Source organism: Psammomys obesus, unplaced genomic scaffold (assembly GCF_907164565.1).
Source record: "Psammomys obesus unplaced genomic scaffold, mPsaObe1.curated_primary_1811, whole genome shotgun sequence".
NCBI classification, from domain to species: Eukaryota; Metazoa; Chordata; class Mammalia; order Rodentia; family Muridae; genus Psammomys; species Psammomys obesus.
This window is the reverse complement of record NW_026595981.1, coordinates 20,608,861-20,629,666: the sequence shown is the minus strand read 5'-3', so window position 1 is coordinate 20,629,666 and position 20,806 is coordinate 20,608,861. Positions and strand designations below refer to the sequence as shown.

The 20,806-nt window shown below is 45.8% G+C and overlaps 1 protein-coding gene across 1 annotated transcript in view; it reads right to left on the bottom strand.

Moving 5' to 3' along the window:
* Skap1 (src kinase associated phosphoprotein 1) overlaps positions 1-20,303 on the bottom strand; it is a 281,034-nt gene extending 260,731 nt beyond the window's left edge. Inside the window, exon 1 of the mRNA XM_055620131.1 lies at positions 20,131-20,303. Coding sequence (XP_055476106.1) covers positions 20,131-20,176 — 46 coding nt within the window. The 5' untranslated portion in view covers positions 20,177-20,303. The remainder of the gene's footprint in view (positions 1-20,130) is intronic.
* Between the last annotated feature and the right edge of the window lie 503 nt (positions 20,304-20,806).

Sequence of the window (20,806 nt, the reverse complement as noted above, 5' to 3'; positions counted from 1 at the left end):
TAAACACAAAAAGATCCCTGGGACTTGCTGGTCAGCCAGGCTAGCCTAACTAGTGAGCTTCAGCACACTGAGAGACTTGTTGAAAAGACAGAGAAGAATTGGGGAAGGAGGGAGAATTTTAAGAGACAAAGATAGTTTTAAATGTTTTTTTTTTTAAATTAATTTTGGCGATGGGCATGTGTGCAAGTACCTGTGGAGGCCAGAGGTGTCCTGGCCTCTCTGGAGCTGGAGACATGGGAGGTTGTGCGCCACCCGATACAACTGTGGGGAGTAACTCAGTCCTACACCGAGCCCTCTCTCCAGCTCTGTAACGAGATACTTTATAAAGCTGGTTTCAAGTAGGTCTGACTTTTTTTAAAATTATTATATTTGTGTGTTTACCCCTTTAAAAGGCTATTTTCAAAACTGGGCACCATAAAAGAAAATGCCATTTAAAATCTCAATGAGACAGTTGCTGACAAAAAAAAAAAAAAAAAAAGTAAATTCCCAGGCCAACGTATGGCTCCGTGGAGTAATGCGTGCTTAGCATACACAAGACCCTGAGTTCAATCCTCAGAACAGGACAAGACAAAGAAGAGCAAATCTAGGCACATTACAGTCAAACTGCTGAAAAGCAAAGATAAAGAGGAAATTCTCAAAGCAGCCAGAGAAAATGACCCATCACATACAGGAGAACAATGATGAGAATGAGACTTGAATTTTCATCAAGAAATAGTGGCGGAAAAAAGACACCGGGAATGACATGTTAAAGTGCTGAAAGGAAAAAAAAAAAAAAAAAAAAAAAAAGCCCTGGTCAACTCCAAATTCTATATCCAGTGACAGCGACCATCGAAAGATGAAGGCAGAAGAAAGACAATTTTGAGACCAATGAAAACTGAAAACTGGTTGCTAGGAAAGCTGTGTAAAAGGGAACTGAAGGCAGTCCGCTCGGTGGAGACAAGCAACTCTAGAAACAGCCCCACAGAAGTGCTACGGTGCTGAAAACACAGGCCTCATGCTTAATTTTCTCAAAAGACAACGGGCAGTCTCATGCACAGGTGACAATGATCCTCTGCGCAGTTTATTGCATGCAGACAAGCAGAGATTTGTCTCAAAAAATAGTATCACAATAGCACAGAGGGTGAGGAAAGCAGTCAACGAAAACCTGACAGCGGTCCAATATTTACTCTACACGGATCTCGAAGAGTTAAACCACAAAGTAGGAATTCTAGTTTTTAAACTAAATTCATTTAAAAGGAAGTGAAGTGAGCGCTAAAAAGCCTTTGCTTAAGGTTTTACAGGCCAGGGTAACCAAAAAGTGGAAAACAAATAGCATACGCTTGAGCAACTAACACTCAGGATGCTTAAGAAAGCTGTATGGAAATGACATTTTAGGCTTCCTTTAAAATAGATGCACATACGGGGATGGGGGGATAGGATGAGGGAGGGAGGTCCGGAGGCGGCAGAGAGGAGAGAGAGAGAATATGGAGTCATCCCACACAGAGGGGATGCTAGGCTTCCCAGAAGTCATAGGTTGCCAAGTAAAAAGCTCAGTGGCAGGTATGGATTATCTCCCATCGAGCTGTTGGATGTGGGGAAGGGTTTGTCCCAAAGACCTTCAAGACGGGGCCACCTGTTGCCGTTTGCTCAGGGTTGCCCATGGGAACTTGACGGTAAGACTGTACTGTTGAAGACATCATACACTTTGACCACGGGGTTTGGAGGAATCAAGCTGGTGCCATCCTGGAAGCTTCCTCGTTTGCTGGCTAACCTTCACAATATCAGCATTTTTACCAACCGTGAAGCCTGAAAGCCAGGATGTGTCTGTGCTGCAACAGCGTCATGAATGTTATCCGGGTAACCAACCACTTTTTAATTGGCTGTAAGTCCTGTTCCACAGGAGGAAACTCACGCCTGGTACAAAAATCTGACCAAAAACCTATGGCTAGACAGCATCAGAAGTCCTCGGGGTGAATCTACCATAATTTTACTAAATGGATATATGCCTTCTGTATATATCTCTATGTCCATAGATGAACACAGCTCTCAGAGAAGCTTTTTTTTTTTTTTTTTTGTACAGACAACATCAGTTAATGAGGAGACTCACAACCAGTCAAAGTGTAGAAACAGGTGTCTCTGGAATTCTCAGAAATAAAATAACCATTTGTATCACACTGCCCTCCCCCCAACACTAGGAAAACATTGTGGAAAAGAGGACAAAAAGACTGCAAGAGCCACAGGGTGAAACAGTGTCTTCTGAACTTGCCCTCAGAGCTCACAACAGCTGCATAAGACCAAGCCAGTCAATATTCCAGCGTGGGTGAGGAGGGGCAGACCAACACCCACCGCTATTGGTGGCTTCTGAGGGAAGAAGAGTCCTTTTCCTTTAGGCGTGTGGTCCCTGGTGGACTAGCTGTGATCCAGTGGATGGCCCCACACCCATCAGTGTTTGGGTAGCACAAATTGGACTCCGTGGGTTAAGAGGGCAGGAGAAGTTGAATGGGATACAGCAGGGGACCTGAGAGAGGCTGGAGAGGGAAAGGGGAAGAAAATATGAGCATGAAGTAGGAGATTCTCAAATGAATAAAAATATCATAATAAAAACCCCCAGACTCAATTATATGCTGTCTACAAGAAACACACTTTAAGGTTAAAAACACAGGTAGGCTGAAAGTGAAAGAATGGGAAACAATGGAAGACACAGACCGAAAGCTTAAGGAAGACAGAATTGCTTTATCAATGTCAGGCAAAGCCTGCTTCAAGAAAGGGGAAAATGCCAGAGATAAAGAGGGCTCTCTCAAAACAACAAAGGGGCCATGTCACTGGGAGGCATAACAACTACAAAAGAGTGTGAGTCTAGGAACTGGGCTTCCAAGTGCCTGAGGACAACTGACCTTTACAGGACACTTCTCATCTCTCTCTCTCTCTCTCTCTCTCTCTCTCTCTCTCTCTCTCCCCTTCACGCTGGGGGTAAACCTAGCACTGTGTGTTCTGGCAAAGGCTCTGCTGCAGAGCCATATCCCAGCCCTATTAAGTCCTGCTCAAAATCTTAAAACAGGGCTGGAGAGATGGCTCAGAGGTTAAGAGCATCTGGTTGTTCTTCCAAAGGTTCTGAGTTCAATTCCCAGCAACCACATGGTGGCTCACAACTATTTATAGTGCGATCCGGTGCCCTCTTCTGGCATGCAGGCACACATGCAGGCAGAACATTGTATAATAAATAAATAAATTCTTTTAAAAAAAATTGTTTTTAAATAGAGGCTGGAGAGATGGCTCAGTGAGAGAAGGGCTTACTGTTCAAACATGAGGACCTGACGTCAAAGTCCAGCACCCAAGTAAAATCTGGGCACAGCAATGCAGCCTAAAAACCCAGAGCTGAGTGTGAGGGGCAGAGTCCGTGAATCCTAGAGGCTTGCTGGCCAGCCAGCCTAGCCAATTCATGAACTCCAAGGTCAGTGAAAGATCCTGTCTCAAAAGATAAGGTGGTGAATAATAGAAAAAGATATGGAGCATGACTTTACTCTCTCTCTCTCTCTCTCTCTGTAATATATGTGGGTGGGCACACAATCACATACATTAATATATGTGGGTGAGTACACACACAACATAGACTGAAATGCCTTTAGAAACTATTCATAACTGCCAAAGAGTGGAAGCAACCAGGACGCCCCTTAATTTGGATCAACAAATTATGCCACAGCCATACACTGGCATCTTATTCGGCGTTAAAAAGAAATGGAGTCCAGCCAGAGAGCCCAGAGCGCAAAGGCACCTGGCCCCTGAGTCTGACAATCTATGTCCAATCCCCAGGATGCACACATGGTGGAAGGAGAGACCTGACTCCTACAAATCACTCTCTGATCTCCATACAGGTGCCGCCTCCCACACACCTGCACATGGACACAGACACAGATACACACAGATACACACACACACACACACACACACACACACACACACACACACACAGTAAAATAATTTTTTAAAAAATTACACGGTTGGCAAAAGGTTCGAAAGAGTGGGTGGAGGAGGCCAAGGTGAAGCACCGGGCTTGGCAGCACTGACTCCATAGAGCCTGACCCCATAAGGCAGGACACATGATATATGCATTTGTCACAAGCAGCAGGGCCCTACAGCAGAGACTGCATCCTTAATGTCTATGTCTTAGTTAGGGTTACTACTGCTGCCATGACCAAAAGCAATTAGGGAGGAAAGGGTTTCTTCAGCGTATACTTCCATATCGCTGCTCCTCATCGAAGGAAGTCAGGTCAGGAACTCAAACAGGGCAGGAACCTGGAGGCAGGAGCTGATGCAGAGGCCGTGGAGGGGTACAGCTTCCTGGCTTGCCCCCCCATGGCTTGCTCAGCCCTCTTGCTTTCTTACAGGACTGCCAGGCCAGGGACGGCCCCACCCACGACGGGCTGGGCCCTCCCCCATCAATCGCTAAGTAAGAGAACGCCCACCCGACAGCTGACTCTCACGGAGGCATTTTCTCAATTGAGGTTCCTTCCTATTAGAGGACTCAGCGCAGTCGACAAACATCAAACATCACTTAGGCTGGGAGATCTCAAATGTAGACTGTCAACATAACCCAACTGTTCTACAGACGGTTGGAGTAGCCTCACTGGAGGGAGGGGAGGAAAGGTGTTGACGTGAGTAGCTCCGGAAATGAGGAGTCAATGACCATCCACAGCTTACTACCGGCAGCTTGGTTTCATCATTATAGCTCGCTCTCAATCTCTCTCTCTCTCTCTCTCTCCCTCTCTCCCTCCTTCTCTCCCTCCCCCTAACCCTCTGTGATATGCACAGAAGTGCATGCTTACATGTATACTAGACAGAGATAGAACTCAGCCCAGCCAGGGCTACAAGGTAAGACCCTGTCTCTCCCCGCAAAAAAAAAAAAAATTTTTCTGAACAACAAAATAATCTTGAATTATAAACCAAAATATAAGACTTGTGGTTAAGTCTGTAAGTAATATAAATAATTGAACAAATTAACAAAAGGGAGATAAGAGGCAGATCTCTAGCGTAGAATTCAAAACTCATTTCTGTTATTCTATGATACCCTACCCCAGAATAAAGGACACATGCCTTAGGGTGTGGGCTGCACACAGCCACTTTCTTCGAAAAGGCCAAGGAACGGAGAGGGGAACTAGAGAGACTCCACAGTGGGGGGGGGGGGGGTTCCTGACACCAGCCAGGTGGTCACGGTTCAACATCAGGCGTCATAAATCACACTGACAGCGTGGACCCTGGTTGCAGTGTGACGAAAATGATACTTTTGTGATCTTCCTCCCTCAGACCTGTAACCCCAGTCTAACCATGAAACTAAACACGAGGAGAGGCTCGTTCTAATAGAGGGTCGTGCTGCCATCCACCTGGCCAGCGCTCCTCAAAAGCGTTACGTTTATCAAAAACAAGGGGAGTGTGGGAGGCAGTCACAGCTGAGAGGAGCCCCAAGAAGGCTTGCCTGTATCCTGGACAGAATCCTGAGGCAGGAAAGAGGCACCAGCTAAAACCAGAAAGGCCACTTAATGGAATGTGGATTTTAGAAGGCAGTGATGGTGCAGTTTATCTGTCTTGACAGAAGTACCAGTGATGCTAATCTTGGTCATCAACTTGACTGTGTCTGGAGTCAACTAAAACCCAGGCAGTTGGGCCTGCCTGAGAGGGACTGTCTTATCTCATCATTCCAAGTGGGCAGACCCACCCTAAATCAGGATCATTCCAAGTCAGAAGACCCACCGTAAGCCTGGGCCATGCCTTCTGATGGACACCCACATAAGAGGACATGGAAGAGGACATGGAAGAAGGAGGCTTTGGGGTTTTGCCTGTTTGCCCTCACTCTCACAGGCAAGTCCATCTATCCAGCAGCCAAGGGATTCCTTCATCGGTATTAGAACCTACTTCTTCAGCATTTCAATACGGACCGAAGACCAGATGAGAGGTCCAGCTTCGTGAACTAACCAACCAACCGCTACTGGACCCTTGGCCTTTCTGTAAGCAAAGTCCGTTGTTGGACCAACAGGACCACAGCGAGTAAACCATTCCAATAAATCCCCTTTGAACAGGAAGAGATCCAGTCTACCCAGCTACTCAGAAAGCTGAGGCAGGAGGATGATGGGAGGTGGAAGGCCAGCCTTCGTAATTCAGGGATGCCCTGTCTCAAAATGAAAACACAATAGGGGCGGCGGATGGTACTCAGTGGTCAGGACCCTTACCTGACATGCATAGGCCTAGGTTCAAACCCTAGAAGTGGGATGATGATGGTGATAGTGATGATGAAACTAGAGAAACCTTATGGGATGTGATAAATTAAAGTGTTTCTTCTAGAACACACCCGTATATGCACTCATGCACACACACACAATTTCCCTGCTAAATTCTTCCCCTACACAGCTTTACTCAGATAAAATCAACAAATAGCCTTACTAAAATCTTGTAAGTAAAATCCCTGCATACTCCATATGCTGAAACGTACCAACAGGTTATAATTAAGGCCCAGTGAGGCTGCTAAGGTCGAGTTGAGCCTTTTCTTAAAACCTGTCCTGGTTTAGTTTTCCTTCAGATTAATTATTAGAAAAGCTCTCTTTCCAATACTTCAGGAGTTAAGTACTTAAGTTTCTTTACATGCAGTCCGCATCTACTCAGAGGAATAAAAAGAAGCCAAAAAGATGACCTTTTCCATCTAGAAAGAAAACATCAAGCCGGAAGGAAGGGCTACCTACATGAAGGTTTGTGGGTTTGATATCGTCTTCGCTCTCCAAGCAAAATCTTGATACCAAAACTCGATGAAAACATCGAGGAAAGAAATCAGAGAAGCTACATTCCATCTTCAGTTGAGAAGGTGGGACTTCTCACCGTGAGGACCCGAAGGGACCCGAGCAAGGCTCCTTGAACACACCAGACAGGAAAGAGACTTCAAGCCATCCTGCTTCTCTCTGATCACCGTTCTGCTAGTAGTTTTTTATTTACCATGGAGCAGACAAGCCACTTGGTAGCAAGAGCTCTCTGTCGGGAAGGTAGCTCCGGAGCAGAACGCCTGCCTGGTCTGTACGCAAGGGCCTGGATTTGATACCTGGCACTCAAAAAAGCAAATCCTCTTCCTCTGCAGACGTCATGTTCTGTCAGATCGGGATGCCTTGGGGTCCCTGTGACAGCAATATTCGGTGCCAACATGGAGGATGAGGTCGTCTGCTCACAGCGCGCTCAGCTAGGGAGTGAGCGATACGGTGCAAAGTTGACGTCCTCATGTGAAAATGATGCCAGACACGTGCCAGAAAGAGACCACCCCCAAAGGCACCTGTTCTTCATCACGTCTCCAGTGAGCACGGAAGAAGCGAACAGGGCGCACGGGAAGACAGATCTAGCAAAGAATAGATAGATGTTCCGATGCACAGTTAGAATTAAGGTACAAGCTACCTAAAAATGCAAGTGCTGGAAGTAACATTCGAGAATGTCTCCGGAGGCAGGGGATCACGGGTGAGTTACAGAGGATGAGATTTAAACTTGGAGAGCCAAACAAGGTCAGGAGGGAAGAGAGAGGTGGCAGGGTCCATCTAGAAGGCACAACCGTAAATGCATAGTATTTTATACTAAAAGTAACAGGCCAGGCGGTAACACACAACGACTTTAAATCTTGTATTTAAAAGGTAAACACAGCTTTGGCAAAGGCGCGCATTCTCATTAAAATTCACACCTGCCCTAAAACAGAAATGCCTGTAGGTTCCAGACATCTGTGCAAGGAAGTCAGAGCAAGAAAAAAAAAAAGACCGAGGGACAAGGGACAAGGGACAAAGGCACATACAACACCAGAAGCAAAATGAGGTCATGGTGTCCTGCAAATACCCACAGCAGTCGTAAGGCCACCTGCCAGGAGGGGCCAGCACCACCCTGGTTCATGGCTGCTGAGAGCTTCTGACGTTTTTTTTTTTTCCCCCAAATTCTCTGACCTTGTCCCTTCTCAAGGTTCCTACTTCCTTCCCTAGGAGAATGACATCTTAATGGTCACATTGTTTTTTTCCTAATGACTGAAAGATAAATGTGGCTTCTTTCAGTTTTCTCCATAATGCTCCCGACACACTGGGGGGGAAAATACTTAAGCCCACACCGCTAACAGTTGCAAATTATTTTTGTTGATATATGTTTCTGAAACTCAAAAGTTTGCTTCAATCAACCTTTTATTTGGAGGCGAGATGAATGACCCAGCACTGTTGAAAACAATTCCACCAACCAAATACCAATAAAAGTGTTCCTAGAGGGGATATTGTGGGAAAAGTATTTGAACTACTAAAGCAGAACTCGAATTTCTGAGAAGAATAATGGATAAATTTCTGCCTGTGACTGGCATTACACCCAAGAAAATATTTGAGGTGTTTTTAGTTGTTTGTTTGGGTCTGTGAATTAAAGGATCAACATAAGTTAAGATGTTAATTTTAATTAGTTAATTTAGGTAATTCCATGGACTTGAATACTGGCTGGTAGTTCGGGCTTCTTCTGTGTTAAGAGGTTCCCCAAAGCATCTACAAATACCATTTAAGCATAACCGACTGTCCTGGCCAGCATGCCGGAGCCGAATACTTCTCAGGTCGCACTGAGTTAATCCCTGGTTTACCTTAACAACCCTCACCTGATTTCTGCCATCACTCCCCTCCCTTCCCCAGGCCCTTCCTCCAATCACCAAACCTCCACATCTGTAAGTCTTTCTTTAAGCCTGTGCCTACTTTATTAGCCAGAGTGCCCTGTGTGGACAACTTCGTATACTGTATTTCTGCTTTCTGATTCTCACTTGCTGGTGTCTGTGGGGCATTTGCTTAGGTCACCCCTGTAGCCTGAGAGCTTGTGTCCCCCCCCAAGATCCACGTGCTGAAACACAGTCACCTGTGTGGTAGTATGAAAAGGCGGGACCTTTGGAAGGTGACTAACTGTCCTGACGGAGGTCGGAGCCTTTATAAAAAGAGGCCCCAGGGGGCTGACTTGTTCCTTCTACCAAGTCAGGACACAGGAAGTGTCATCTCTAAGAAGTAGGGGCTAATGAAATAGCCCCTCACCAGACGTCAAATCTGCCAGCATCTCGGTCTTCAAATTCCTAATCTGTAAAATTATCCAAAATAAATATTTGTGGCTTATAAGCTACCCTGCTTATAGCATTTTGTTGGAGCAGCCCAAACAGCCTGAGCCAATTATTAAATGTTGCTCTATCTGCCTTCGAGGGGCCTAGAAGTTACACATTTTGTCTGTACAGCTTCACCCTTATGACTTAAAGAGGGATGGAATCCTGTCCCACCTGTTAACATTATTAATGAGCTGGTATCTGCTGGTTCTTTCTCTCAACGTGAATATTTCAGACCAAGAAAGTTATCGGGGTTTCATTATGTGCATTTTACATAATGCACATAATGAAATTTAAGAAGTTGACATTTGTACATTTATATGGTTTCAAAATCATAAGCTATAATATTTTTCCTGCCTCCCTTGTTGATTGCTTACTTTTGTATCATGAGGGTTTTTTTTTTTCTATCTTGAACACTCTATTTATTTTGTATATTTAATATTTAAATATGTAAACAGATATTTAAACTGTGCTATCTAACGAAGTAGCCACTAACTACATGTGCTATTTAGATTTAAATTAAAATAAAATAAAACTAGCTGGCAGTGGCGGTGCATTCCTTTAATCCCAGAAGTCAGGGGGTGGAGGCAGGAGGCTGAGGAGCCCAAGGCCAGCCTCAGCTCCCTACTGGGGCCAGTCTGGTCCTAGGAATGTAGCTCAGGTGGCAGAGTGCCTGCTAGCAAGCCTGCAGCGATGGGTTTGGCCCCCAGCACTGTATAAACTGGGTGTGGCGGCACTCATCCGTAATCCTAACACTCCAGAGGAGGAGGCAGGAAGATGAGAATTTCAAGGTTTGGCAGAACGACTTTTAATAGGGGCCAAGGTTGGGGAGAAATGCTACGAGCCAGCGTCTCCTGGCGAGGACACAGAAGACGGACCACAGGCTCACGGGAACACAAGATGAAGGCAACCAAAACTCCAGCCTGGGCGGGGGAGGTGCTCACAGGGCGCCCCTCCCCCTCCCCTGCCCCCCGGGCTGAGGAGCTCTTGGTAGCTGATGGCTGCTAAGAAAGGGAGGGTCCTTTTTCTTCAGGAATGCTGCCCTGGCTAGCAGCTCTACCTGGCTTTTGTCTGTCTTTGTGTGCGTTTGATACGTACCGGCCCCTGAGGTGCTCATGACGGTTTTACATCCAGTTTCCATGTATGAATTCGTTCCCCCATCACTCACTGTTCCATAACACTCTGCCTCGTGTCCGTAATCCACGACTTTGGGGATATCTTTGGGAATTTGGGTGAGAAACACTGCTCAGCATCTGTTCCAGCTCAGGAGGAGGCACAGCCTCTCACACTACAGAGAACTTCTTTTGTTAATTTAAGTATTTTCTCGTGGGGCCTGCGTGTAAGTTGCTGTATCCTGTGCCCACTTTGTCCACAGGCCAGTCTTGGCAACCATTTTCCTACTTCCTGTTTCCTCGGCCATTTTGGAGGATATTAATAATGCCGGTCTCATAGAATTTATATGAAGATACCTGATATCTGAAAACGAGTTAAAACAGTACGTAGAAATGTATTAAACCTAAGAGCCTGATAATTAAAACTAAGAAAATAATAATAATAATAATAACAAACAAGAGAGGGGTAAATAACTTCATTCTTAAAACTTAGAATTAATTAGAAAATGGAATTTTTAGACACAAACACGAACACACGAAACGATCTATTTATAGCAAGGTGAGTAGAGCCTACCTCCTCATAAATCACACAAGAACAAATTAGGAAAAAAAAAAAAAACATTTAATGCCATCTCAAAGATTCTGCAAAGCAAAATTTCAACTGAAAAATTAGAGTAGGAAGCTGTTTGTTTAGGAACCTACGGAGGTGTAAAACATTCATAACTAGATAACGACAAAAACAAGGTGGCCAACTTCTCTCCCTCCACATAGTTTCTCACGGAAATCACCAATAGACTCGAAAGGATAGAGGACCTCAAAGGATCAGAAAGGAGTTCCTCGTAAGTCTCCCCTCCTGGAAGAACGCAAGAAGGGGCCGACAAGATAAGCAAAGACATGCTTGCAAATTTTCACGTGGAAAAGTTCGAGGCTAGCCTGGTCTACACAGTGAGACCCTGTCTCTAATAATAATAATGATGATGATGAGGGCAATGATAATAACAGTAATAATGACGATGTTATTCCCCAACAATGACAGCTCATTTCCGAAGAGAGATTCTAGAGGTAGCTATTACGATGATATTTTTAACTAATTTCATTAAGTATAGTGCATAAGCAGTTTTTAATCTTTTTAAATATAGAAAGAGATAAGATACGTTTTAATCTTACCATCGTCTGAGGATCTTAACATATTGACGTAACTGTCATAGATCTAATTTTTGTCATGTTACAAGCCATTACACCCTGTAGAAATCTTATAATTTCGGCAACACTTGTTCATCATATTTATTCCCCCTGTGTATCCAAGTTCACTGCTTGCTTTTCTGGCCGGCCAGTGCTGTGTGATAGGCCAGGTGATTATAACAGACGGCTGTTGGGAGCCGAAGTCTTCAAGCGCCACAGTTTACTCTTCCTTTTGGCTTGTATGTGGGAGGTGGGACCGACTGAGCTTAGACACATGACAGCCTTAGCCTCCGAAGAGCAAGTCTTTCTGAAGACTAATGACTGACAGGATAATTTATGAAATATGTAAATTCTCATCTCAGAGAACCGAGGAGATGGCTCGGTGGGTTAGGAGTTCAAATCCCAGCACTGATTTAAAATAATAATAATAATAATAATTTTAAAAAAAGCCTGACACGGCCATCCGTGCATATTTGTAACATCAGCACCAGTCAGGGAGGGGAGAACAAATGGATTATTGGGGCCTCCTGGGCTCAACCCTAGCTCCAAGTTCAGTGAGAGACTCCTTCTCAAAAGAATAAAGCAGGAAGTGACAGGAAGGCACTCACCATCTTTCTTTTGCCTCTGCAGGCACACCTGCACATGCACACACCCATTCCTCATCTAGCATGTTTTTTCCTAACATGTTGACATTCTTTAAAAAAAAAAAAAAAAAAAATATATATATATATATATATATATATATATATATATAGGTACCCCTTCTCAAAGCCGACCATCATTCTTACTTCTGTCCTAAAAGATTCTGAAACTTCGAACACTCGAGTGTCTGTGCTCAACAGAGTGTTTCTGAGATTTATTTACACTTGTGTGTAATAAAAAGTCTAACACACTTTGTCACTTTTTGTCACGTAGCGTTCTGTCATTTGAACAAATTGCTCAACAGCTGTCCCGTCACTACCAGATAATGGGGTGTTTTCAGCTGTGGACCCCACAAGGTCATATATTTAAACGATTGGTCACTGTGTGAAAGGATTAGAAGGATTAGGAGGCATGGCCTTGTTGGAGGAGGTGTGTCACTGAGTGTGTGTCACTGAGGTTTCAAAAGCCCATAGCACATGTCAGGCCCAAGCTCTCTCTCTTTCTCTCTCCCTCTCTCCTTCTCTCCTCTTTCTCTCCCTCTCACTGCCTACAGGTCAGGAGGTAGCTCTCAGCTCCTGCTCCAGCACCTGCCTGCATGCCACCATGCTTCCTGCCCTGATGATAACAGACTAAACCTCTGAAACTGAAAGCCAGCCCCCAGGTTAAATGCTTTCTCTTGTAAGAGTTGCCCTGGTCCTGGTGTCTCTTCACAGCAACAGAACAGTGACTAAGATGGAATGCTTATGCTATGAGGCGAAATACTCATTTTTTTCCCCTTAGGCAAATTTCCAGCGGTTAAGTTATTAGGTATTGGGTGGGAATGAATTTAATTTCAAACAGTGTTCCAAAGTGACTGTGTGTAGGCAGTTCATGAGAACATCACCTGCTTCATGTCTTCACTAATGTCGCTATTGTAAACTGTGGAAATGACTCAGGGAAATACTACATCGTAGGGTGTTTACACATGACACAGAGGAAACGCTTGACTGTTTATTTGCTTGTCTGTTTGTTTATTATTGTATTTAGTGTGGCGGGGAACACAAGCCATGGCATGCATGTGAAAGTCAGAGGATAGCTTTCAGGAGTCAGTTGGAACTCAGGTGTCAGTCCTGGGCAGCAAGCACTTTTACCTGCAGAGCCAATCTGCCAGCCCAGTTCTTAGACTTTTTAATGTGAATCAGCCTAGTCTCCCTCCCGACCCCATCAGTGCGTACACACATACACTCTGTATGTATTTAAGCGCCTGGACGATATTTCGCATTTGGCACTCCTGTTGGTGGCTGCTTGTGTTACTGCCATTTTATCTCTCTATTTCCACAGCGCTGCGGAGGTGATCCCCATCTGTACATGGTCCTGTACGCAGGCAAATATTTCCACAGGCAAGATTGTTAGATTCCCAAAGGAAAAGCATTGACACTGGAGGCTGAGGTCGGCCACCAGTCAACCGAAGCTTCGCCTGAAGTCCTCGCTGTGACTTGGCCCCCACCCCACCCCCTGTTATGTTTTCTCTGTGTTGTAAGTATGTGGGCGCTTTCATTGTTTCATCTACAGTAAACAGAAGAAGAATTAAAAACACAAACACTACGCGGCTTCAGGGTCGTGAGGCAGAAACCGTCATCAGCTCAAACGACCCACAACCTCAGCCGGCAGGTTCTCCGATGTGTACTGGCAATTTCCTGAAAGTAAAAAACATGAGGCTGGTTTCGGGTGGTGGAGCTCACATTTAATCCCAGCGCTTGGGAGGTAGAGACAGGTGGGTCTCTAAGTTCAAGGCCAGCCTGGTCTACAAAGTGAGTGCCAGGACAGACAAGGTTACACAGAGAAACTCAGTCTTGAAAAACAAACAAACAAACAAACAAAGCTGGTAGTCGAGATCTTAGCCTTATTGTCAAGTTTCACTTCTTAACAAAAGGCCAAAATGTATGCTTTAAGGGAGGCAGAGGCAGGTAGATCTCTGTAACTGGGCCAGCCTGGTCTACATAGCAAATTCCCACCCAGCCAAGGCTATCTAGTGAGACCCTGCCTCAAAAAAGAAAAAGACAATTAGTTGTCAAATCAAAATTTTGACATTAAGCTTTAAAATGCATTCATGACAGAGTGAAAGTTGCCGGGTGGTGGTGGCTCATGCCTTTTAATCCCAGCTCTTGGGAAACAGAGATGGGCAGATCTCTGAGTTCAAGGCCAGCCTGGGCTACAGAGTGAGTTCCAGGACAGCCAGGGCTACATAGAGAAACCCTGTCACATCGTCTTTCCCAACTTTGGTACTTTCATTGAACTGGTCGGTAAATAGACAAGGTTTCCATGAAGACTGCCAGTAAAGGGATGGGGAAACGAAACACTAAAATTTAAGGGTTTGATTTTACCGGGGTATTTTGCTTGTTTGTTTGTTTGTTTTTGTTTTTCCAGACAGGGTCTCTTTGTGTCGCCTTGGCTATCCTGGACTCAATTTTTAGACCAGGCTGGCCTCAAACTCACATCGATCCACCTGCCTCTGCCTCCCTGAGTGCTGGGTTAAAGGCGTGGCCACCACGACCGGCTTACTGGGGTATTTAAAAGTGACTGCAGAACTCCCACTGGTCCCATAACTCCCACGCACCTGTAATAAGGAATCAGGAATCGATGCTTTTGTTTCTTCTACCAAAGGCCATCATATGACTTGGCAGAGGCCAGACCTCTAACCTCCTAGTTTCTTCCTTGCACCAGTAATGTGTGACTTAAAGGTCAACCCAGATGGCCGGGACGGGCCCCTGGAAACCTCTTCTCCCTTTCAGTTTTCTTTCCTCTCCTCCACCTTCCCTAACCACTTTTTACCCACAGGCTCCCATCCTAGAGGGATTTTATCGACCTCTAAGGCTCTATTTGCTTCACAGTGTTCCGAGTGATAAATCAAGAGCATAAACTAAACGTGTTCACTTTAGTTAGGAAAAAAAAAAAGTTAGTGCTGGGCGTGGTGATGCATGCCTTTATTCCCAGTACTTGAGAAAGAGAGAGGCAGAGGCAGGTGAGTTTGAGCCAGCCTGGTCTCACAGAGCTAGTTCTAGGACAGCCATATCTACAAGAGAAACCCTGTGGGAGGGGGAGGGAGGGAGGAAGAAAGGGAGGGAGGAGAGAAAGAAGTTGATCTCACTGAAAACTTAAAAGGAAATGAGACCGAACAAGAGTCTTGTTCCTAGAATTATTTTTAAGTCAGTAAATAGTTGATTGGGCCAGGTGTGCTTTACACGCCTTTAATGGCAGCACCTGGGAGACAGAGACAAAGGCAGGTAGATCTCTGTGAGCTGGAGGCCAGATTGGACTACATAGTGAGCCCAAGGCCAGCCAGGGATACACGGTGAGACCCTGTCTCAGTAAAATAAAATAGACTATTTCCTAATGTTCACTTACATATTTTCTTATAGAAACAATGTTACCTCTCCAGAAAAATAAATCCAAAGAATACATGGAAATTTAAAAATCGATGGCAACAGGTGACTGTTTGCTTTATGTTTTCTGGATGCAATAATGAAAATTATCACTTTTATAATCACTAATACTCACATACTACCACGCTGGCAGGATTCAGGTGATCGGTAACTCACCCATCTGCAAGACCCCCAGTAGCAAAAGTTAGAAAGAAAAAAAAGAATGGTAAAGCAGCCAAACACACAGCCCAGACAGAGCCACTCCTGAAAGCCTAAGGGCTGTTTACCAAGACAGCTGCTTTGGGCTGTTGAGACGGCCCAGAGAGTAAGGGTGCTTGCTACCAAGGTGGTTCAGGAACCCCGCCACATGGTGAATGGAAAGAAAACTCTCACCCCAGCCAGACACTATCCCTGTCTCTCTCTGTCTGCCTCTGTCTGTGTCTCTCTGTCTCTGTGTCTGTCTGTCTGTGCCTCTGTCTGTCTACTCTGTGACTGTCTGTCTGTCTGCCTCTGTCTGTGTCTCTCTGTCAGTCAATTCGTGTTTTAAAATTGATTTAGAATTGGTCAAAGACGCTTATGAGTCAGACTGTTTTGAAAGAACCTCCGCTCTCTAGAGGAACCCAGCGCTTGGAGGTCCTTCCAGTCCAGTCGGAGCTTTGCTATGCCGAAAGAGGTTTTACTCTTTCATCCGCATCCACCACTCCAGAACGGGAGAACCGTCTGGACGGAAATGGCTAATGACTGCTGGAGTTTAGCCTCGAAGCCACTGGGGTGCGAGGCTGGAGCTAGGGAGCTCACTGCAGCAGGCGGTGACGTCTAGGCTTCCTTCTGTGTTCCAGGCCCATATGGCGGGTCTATCAGCTCCCAGGGTGAAGCTAGCTATCTGTCGCACCTCCTTCACACTTTCCTCTTTGGTTCTTACTTAAAAAGAATCATCGACAGAGAAGTGTGTGTGTTTGGGGGTGGGGGGGGGGTACCTAGAAAGACCAGGAAGAAGAGACTTGTTTGCATCTGTGCAACAAAGATTAGCAAACTGACATCACCCCCATTGTTTTTGTTTTCGGCACCGTTATCACAAAACAAAAGCAAGAAGATAACTTCTACCTCTGAAGCCCGAGTGCTTGAAAACAGACCTGAATATTTCCTGTTCTCTCAATAAGGCAGAAGATGCCCTCCGCTCCTTATCTAGTCCGAGCTTTATTCACTGATAGGGGACCAGTTTCTGGCCCGATAGCTCGAGAGAGCCTATTGGAAGAGGATGTTTCCTGGGTTACTAGAAGATTCTCGTACTTTGTAGTTTGCCAAGAACCCAACAAAGAAGGTGTTGTTCGTTTGTTTATTTTGTTTTGTTTTAATTTCCACTTCCCATTCACCCTAAGCAAAAAAAAAAAAAGAAGAAACAATCACCCCTGAAGTTAATGATCCTCTAACTTCTGAGCTTCTGTTTATCTTCGTCATTTTTTTTTTAGAACCTGCCTATTCTTTCTTGATTAAAGAAGTAATTCATGACCTTTCTCACAAATCAACCGACTGAAGACGTGTGTAATAAAAATCTGCAGTTCTCACTGTCCTTAAAAGGAAACCATGGAGAGCACAGGACACCGAGTTTGCACTTTTCTGAAGCTTACACAAACCTGCATGACCTGTGGAACTTTTTTTTTTTTTTTTTCTTTCAAATAAAAAATGGGCCATTGTATGTTCTATTATGTATTTTGCCTTTTTAGTCTTAAAAACATGCCCTGGACACTTTGGCAGCCAAGACAGACAGATGACAGACAGACAGACACATAGACAGATCTCCTGCATTCTTTGCAATGGACACAAGCTAAGATGGCTGCCCCATGACTCTTCATTCAGCCATCACCTGCTTTCCCCACCTCACTGACATCTGGGATAAACCGTTGAACATATCTTTTTTCAGGTCTTTAATTTCTCTAACAGGTTCCCAGAAGTGGGATTTCCATGTCAAATGAGACATCTTCAGATGTTTAAAGTTTTATACTTGAAATTAATTTCAGGGCCTCATTATGCAAAATTTTGGCATAAACCTTTCACAGTGTTTTGCATATTTTACTTTTCTTGAGCGCGCACATTATATCAAAAAACGTCCCTGTCATTTCATGTTCCTGTTGTTATAAATAAGTAAATGTTTAAGTTATGGCTGTGACGGCCGGCATTAAATCACTGTGCAAATGCTTATGACTTGGTTTATGAAAGCGGTAATTCATGGTGGAGACTCCGCCCCCATGCTGTGTGGCAGTGGCAGCTTCAGATCTCATATCCTGTGGCTCCCTCCCACTGAGCGACTGTGTAGAGATCAAGGACCTACATATTTTCTAATTGTTAACAGTTAACCTTAAAAAGCGTGCGGGGGGGGGGGGGGGGGGGGGGGGGGGGGGCGTGTATCCAGCCACAGACAACAAATTGATGGCCATTTTGGATTTCTAATATCCACAAATTGTTTGTAGCTCAATGAATCATTTTGCTGGTCCACACCAGAGACTGCATTCCATTAAAAATAGAAATAAAAATAAAAACCTATCACCAGTACACTGCTATTATCACACAAATCTTCCCAAAGCATACTCTTTAACCACTTCTCCGTAGAATCTTTGGTTCTATCCCGTTTTTACATTTTCCCCCACTTCAGATTCAAGATCGCAACTCCAAGCTTAAAAAATGAAAAAGGTAAGATGGCTTTAAGGAAATAGTCAACCAGTGAAGCTCCTCAAAATGTAACCTCAGACTCCTCCATGTATTCGAAAGACTCCGGCACTATCAGAGATTGTTAAGACACAGCAAGTTTGATACAGAAGTATGTGACATGCAATTAATCTCCATTCATACCCTGCTCTGCCTGTCAGCAAGCAAAGGTTCTGCGTTAGAAGGAGATCTGAAGACTTCAATTAAAAACAGTCAGCTAACAAGAAAATAATCTGAGCTAAAGGAAGGTGGCAGGTGCAAAAATGAGTTGTTTGCCGAAGTGTCAGTTTTGAACAATAAAGCCCTGCACATCAAAAAAAAAAAAAAAAAAAAAAAAAAAAAGTCGGAGGAGCGGATGGCGCTGCGTCGGCAGCCTCTGAAAATAGGAGGGAATTTTCTATCAAGGCCGTGGCACAAAACTGAAGGATCCTCTAGCAAGCTTGTGATATGGGTTTCTTCTCAGAAGATGACTGACACCAATGACAGGAAACCCTGTCTTTAAATGCCAGGGTAGAAATACACTTGCGACTGCAGCCCCTTCTCCAAAAACCAAAGGCCAGTTAGAGCCTTCCTTTATGTATCCAGTACTGTGCCGGTTGAATCCTTCTGTCCTCCAGATAACTCTTTTTTTGTTACTACGGTTTAGATTTCGCTTGGTTCACGGAGTAAGCGGATCTTGGGTGGCTTAGAGAGTGTAGTTTAGCGGTGGACTATCTACCTAGCATGAGTAAGGTCCTAGATTCAACCCCCTAATTACGGGGGTGGGGGGATGATTCGGTAGTTAAAGGTGTTCGACGCCAAGCCTGAAGACGTAAGTTCGATCCCCATCACCCAGAGGATGGAAGGAAGGAGGCAGCCCACCAGCTGCCATCTGAACTCCACAAATGTGCCCTGGCACATAAAACCCCCAACGCATACTCTCCAAAACTAAACAAATAAGATGCTTTTATAAAATGGACGTTGGAACCATCGCCTCAACAGAAACACCTCGCTGACAGCTCTTAAGGGGAAGCAATCCTGAAGAGAAACAGTGCCACAAACAGAAACCAAAAGCACTCGCCAAAATCCTCGATTAGGAGGCATTTATACCAAGATAACAAGGTAATGGAGATATGAAACCAATTAAATGGGAGAGAAGCTGAGAAGAATGCAGCTTGCCAAAATCATGACCTGCCCAAAGCAGGCCATCTGTTAACCATGCGTCAGAGATGCCGCCTGGATGCCAAAAGCCTTAATTCTGAGCGGTTTCCTCTTGAGACCCGTGTGCAACTGCAGATTCCCTGTCCTCCCAGGAAGGCCAAGTCACAGGAGAGCAAGGAACACTGATTCTCATCCTGTGAGCCAAGAGCATGATACTCCCCATCAGGGAAGTCCCTTTGTGGGAAAGCGTGACCTTAACTCTCAACGGCCGGTTAGACTCGTACTCTGGGCCTTCCCTGGGGTTGGTGACACCCCTAGAAGATTACAGGCTGATAAAGGAAGCCTTACATTTCCACACTTACAAGAAGCCTCCTAATCGCCAGGCTTGGCCCAAAGATCCGAAAATGTCCACGAATTCGGATGATGTTCACATGGGAACATCTACCCATTTTCTTTCGAGGTGAGAGGACTCCCGCTCGAATGAGAGCTAATCGCTACACCCCCTTAGGCATTTCCTGGGAGACAGGTTCAAGACCAAGCAAGGTCCCAGGGGAGGCCATGAACCTAGCCTGCAAGACCTTAGAAACCTAGAAGTGACGCCCGGCGATGTAGATGCCTGGAAGAGAGAGTGTGTAACTAACTCAAGAGAATGGTGAGGACCCTGAGGTGGGAGAATGGGAGAGAGGATGGCTTTGGGGATTGAGGACTCTGGAAGCCTGGAGCTTATACTAGGTGGAGCTTATATTAGGCTGAAAGGCTGGTGCCCTGGTGTCTCCTGGCTGGCCTGCAGTCCAGCGCTGAAGGGACCTCCCGGAGGGGAGGGGTCAGGGCAGAGGTCTGGCACTAGGCCAGGAGTTACCTTCCAGGAGCCAGCCGATCTCCTCGGGGAGGGCGACAGCCTGCATTTGGCACGGCGGGAGGGCGGCCGCGGCAGAAGGCGGGGACAAGGGACGCGAGGCCTGCTCCGAAGGCGGCGGGTAGAGGGAGGCGAGCTGCACCCCCGGGGCACCTGTCCCTCGGTTGTCGCCAAGGGGCCCAGGCGCAGGGCGGGGCCGCCGGCCGCGCGCCCAGGAAGCGGCGCGCGCAGCGGGCTGCGGGGAGCCGGGACCCTGGGCGCAGGTGCACGCCGGAGCCCTTAAGTGAGGTGACACGCCGCAAGGTCAAAGGCGTGGTGGCCCTTGGAGCCCCACACCGAAAGACTGCCTAGACGCCAAAGAGCCAGCGGTCTCGGCGGAAACATCTAAGCCCCGAGCAATCTGACCTCGGGGAGGCAGCTTTAAAAGGCCACCGTAGTTCCCCGAACTGGGCTGCAGAGGCGGAATCCGAGAAAGAGCTTGGTCCCTGCCGAGGATGGAGTGCCTCAGTGGCTGATCCAGCTCACTGTCGGGGGGGGGGGGGGGGGGGGGGAACCTGGTCAAAGATTAAGATCAGACTTCCCGGTGATAATACAGTCTTCTCAACATTTGGGAGACTCGGCAGCAGAGGCATTACACACCAAGAGACAGAGTGCCCCTCCCTCCCCGAGATAAAAACTG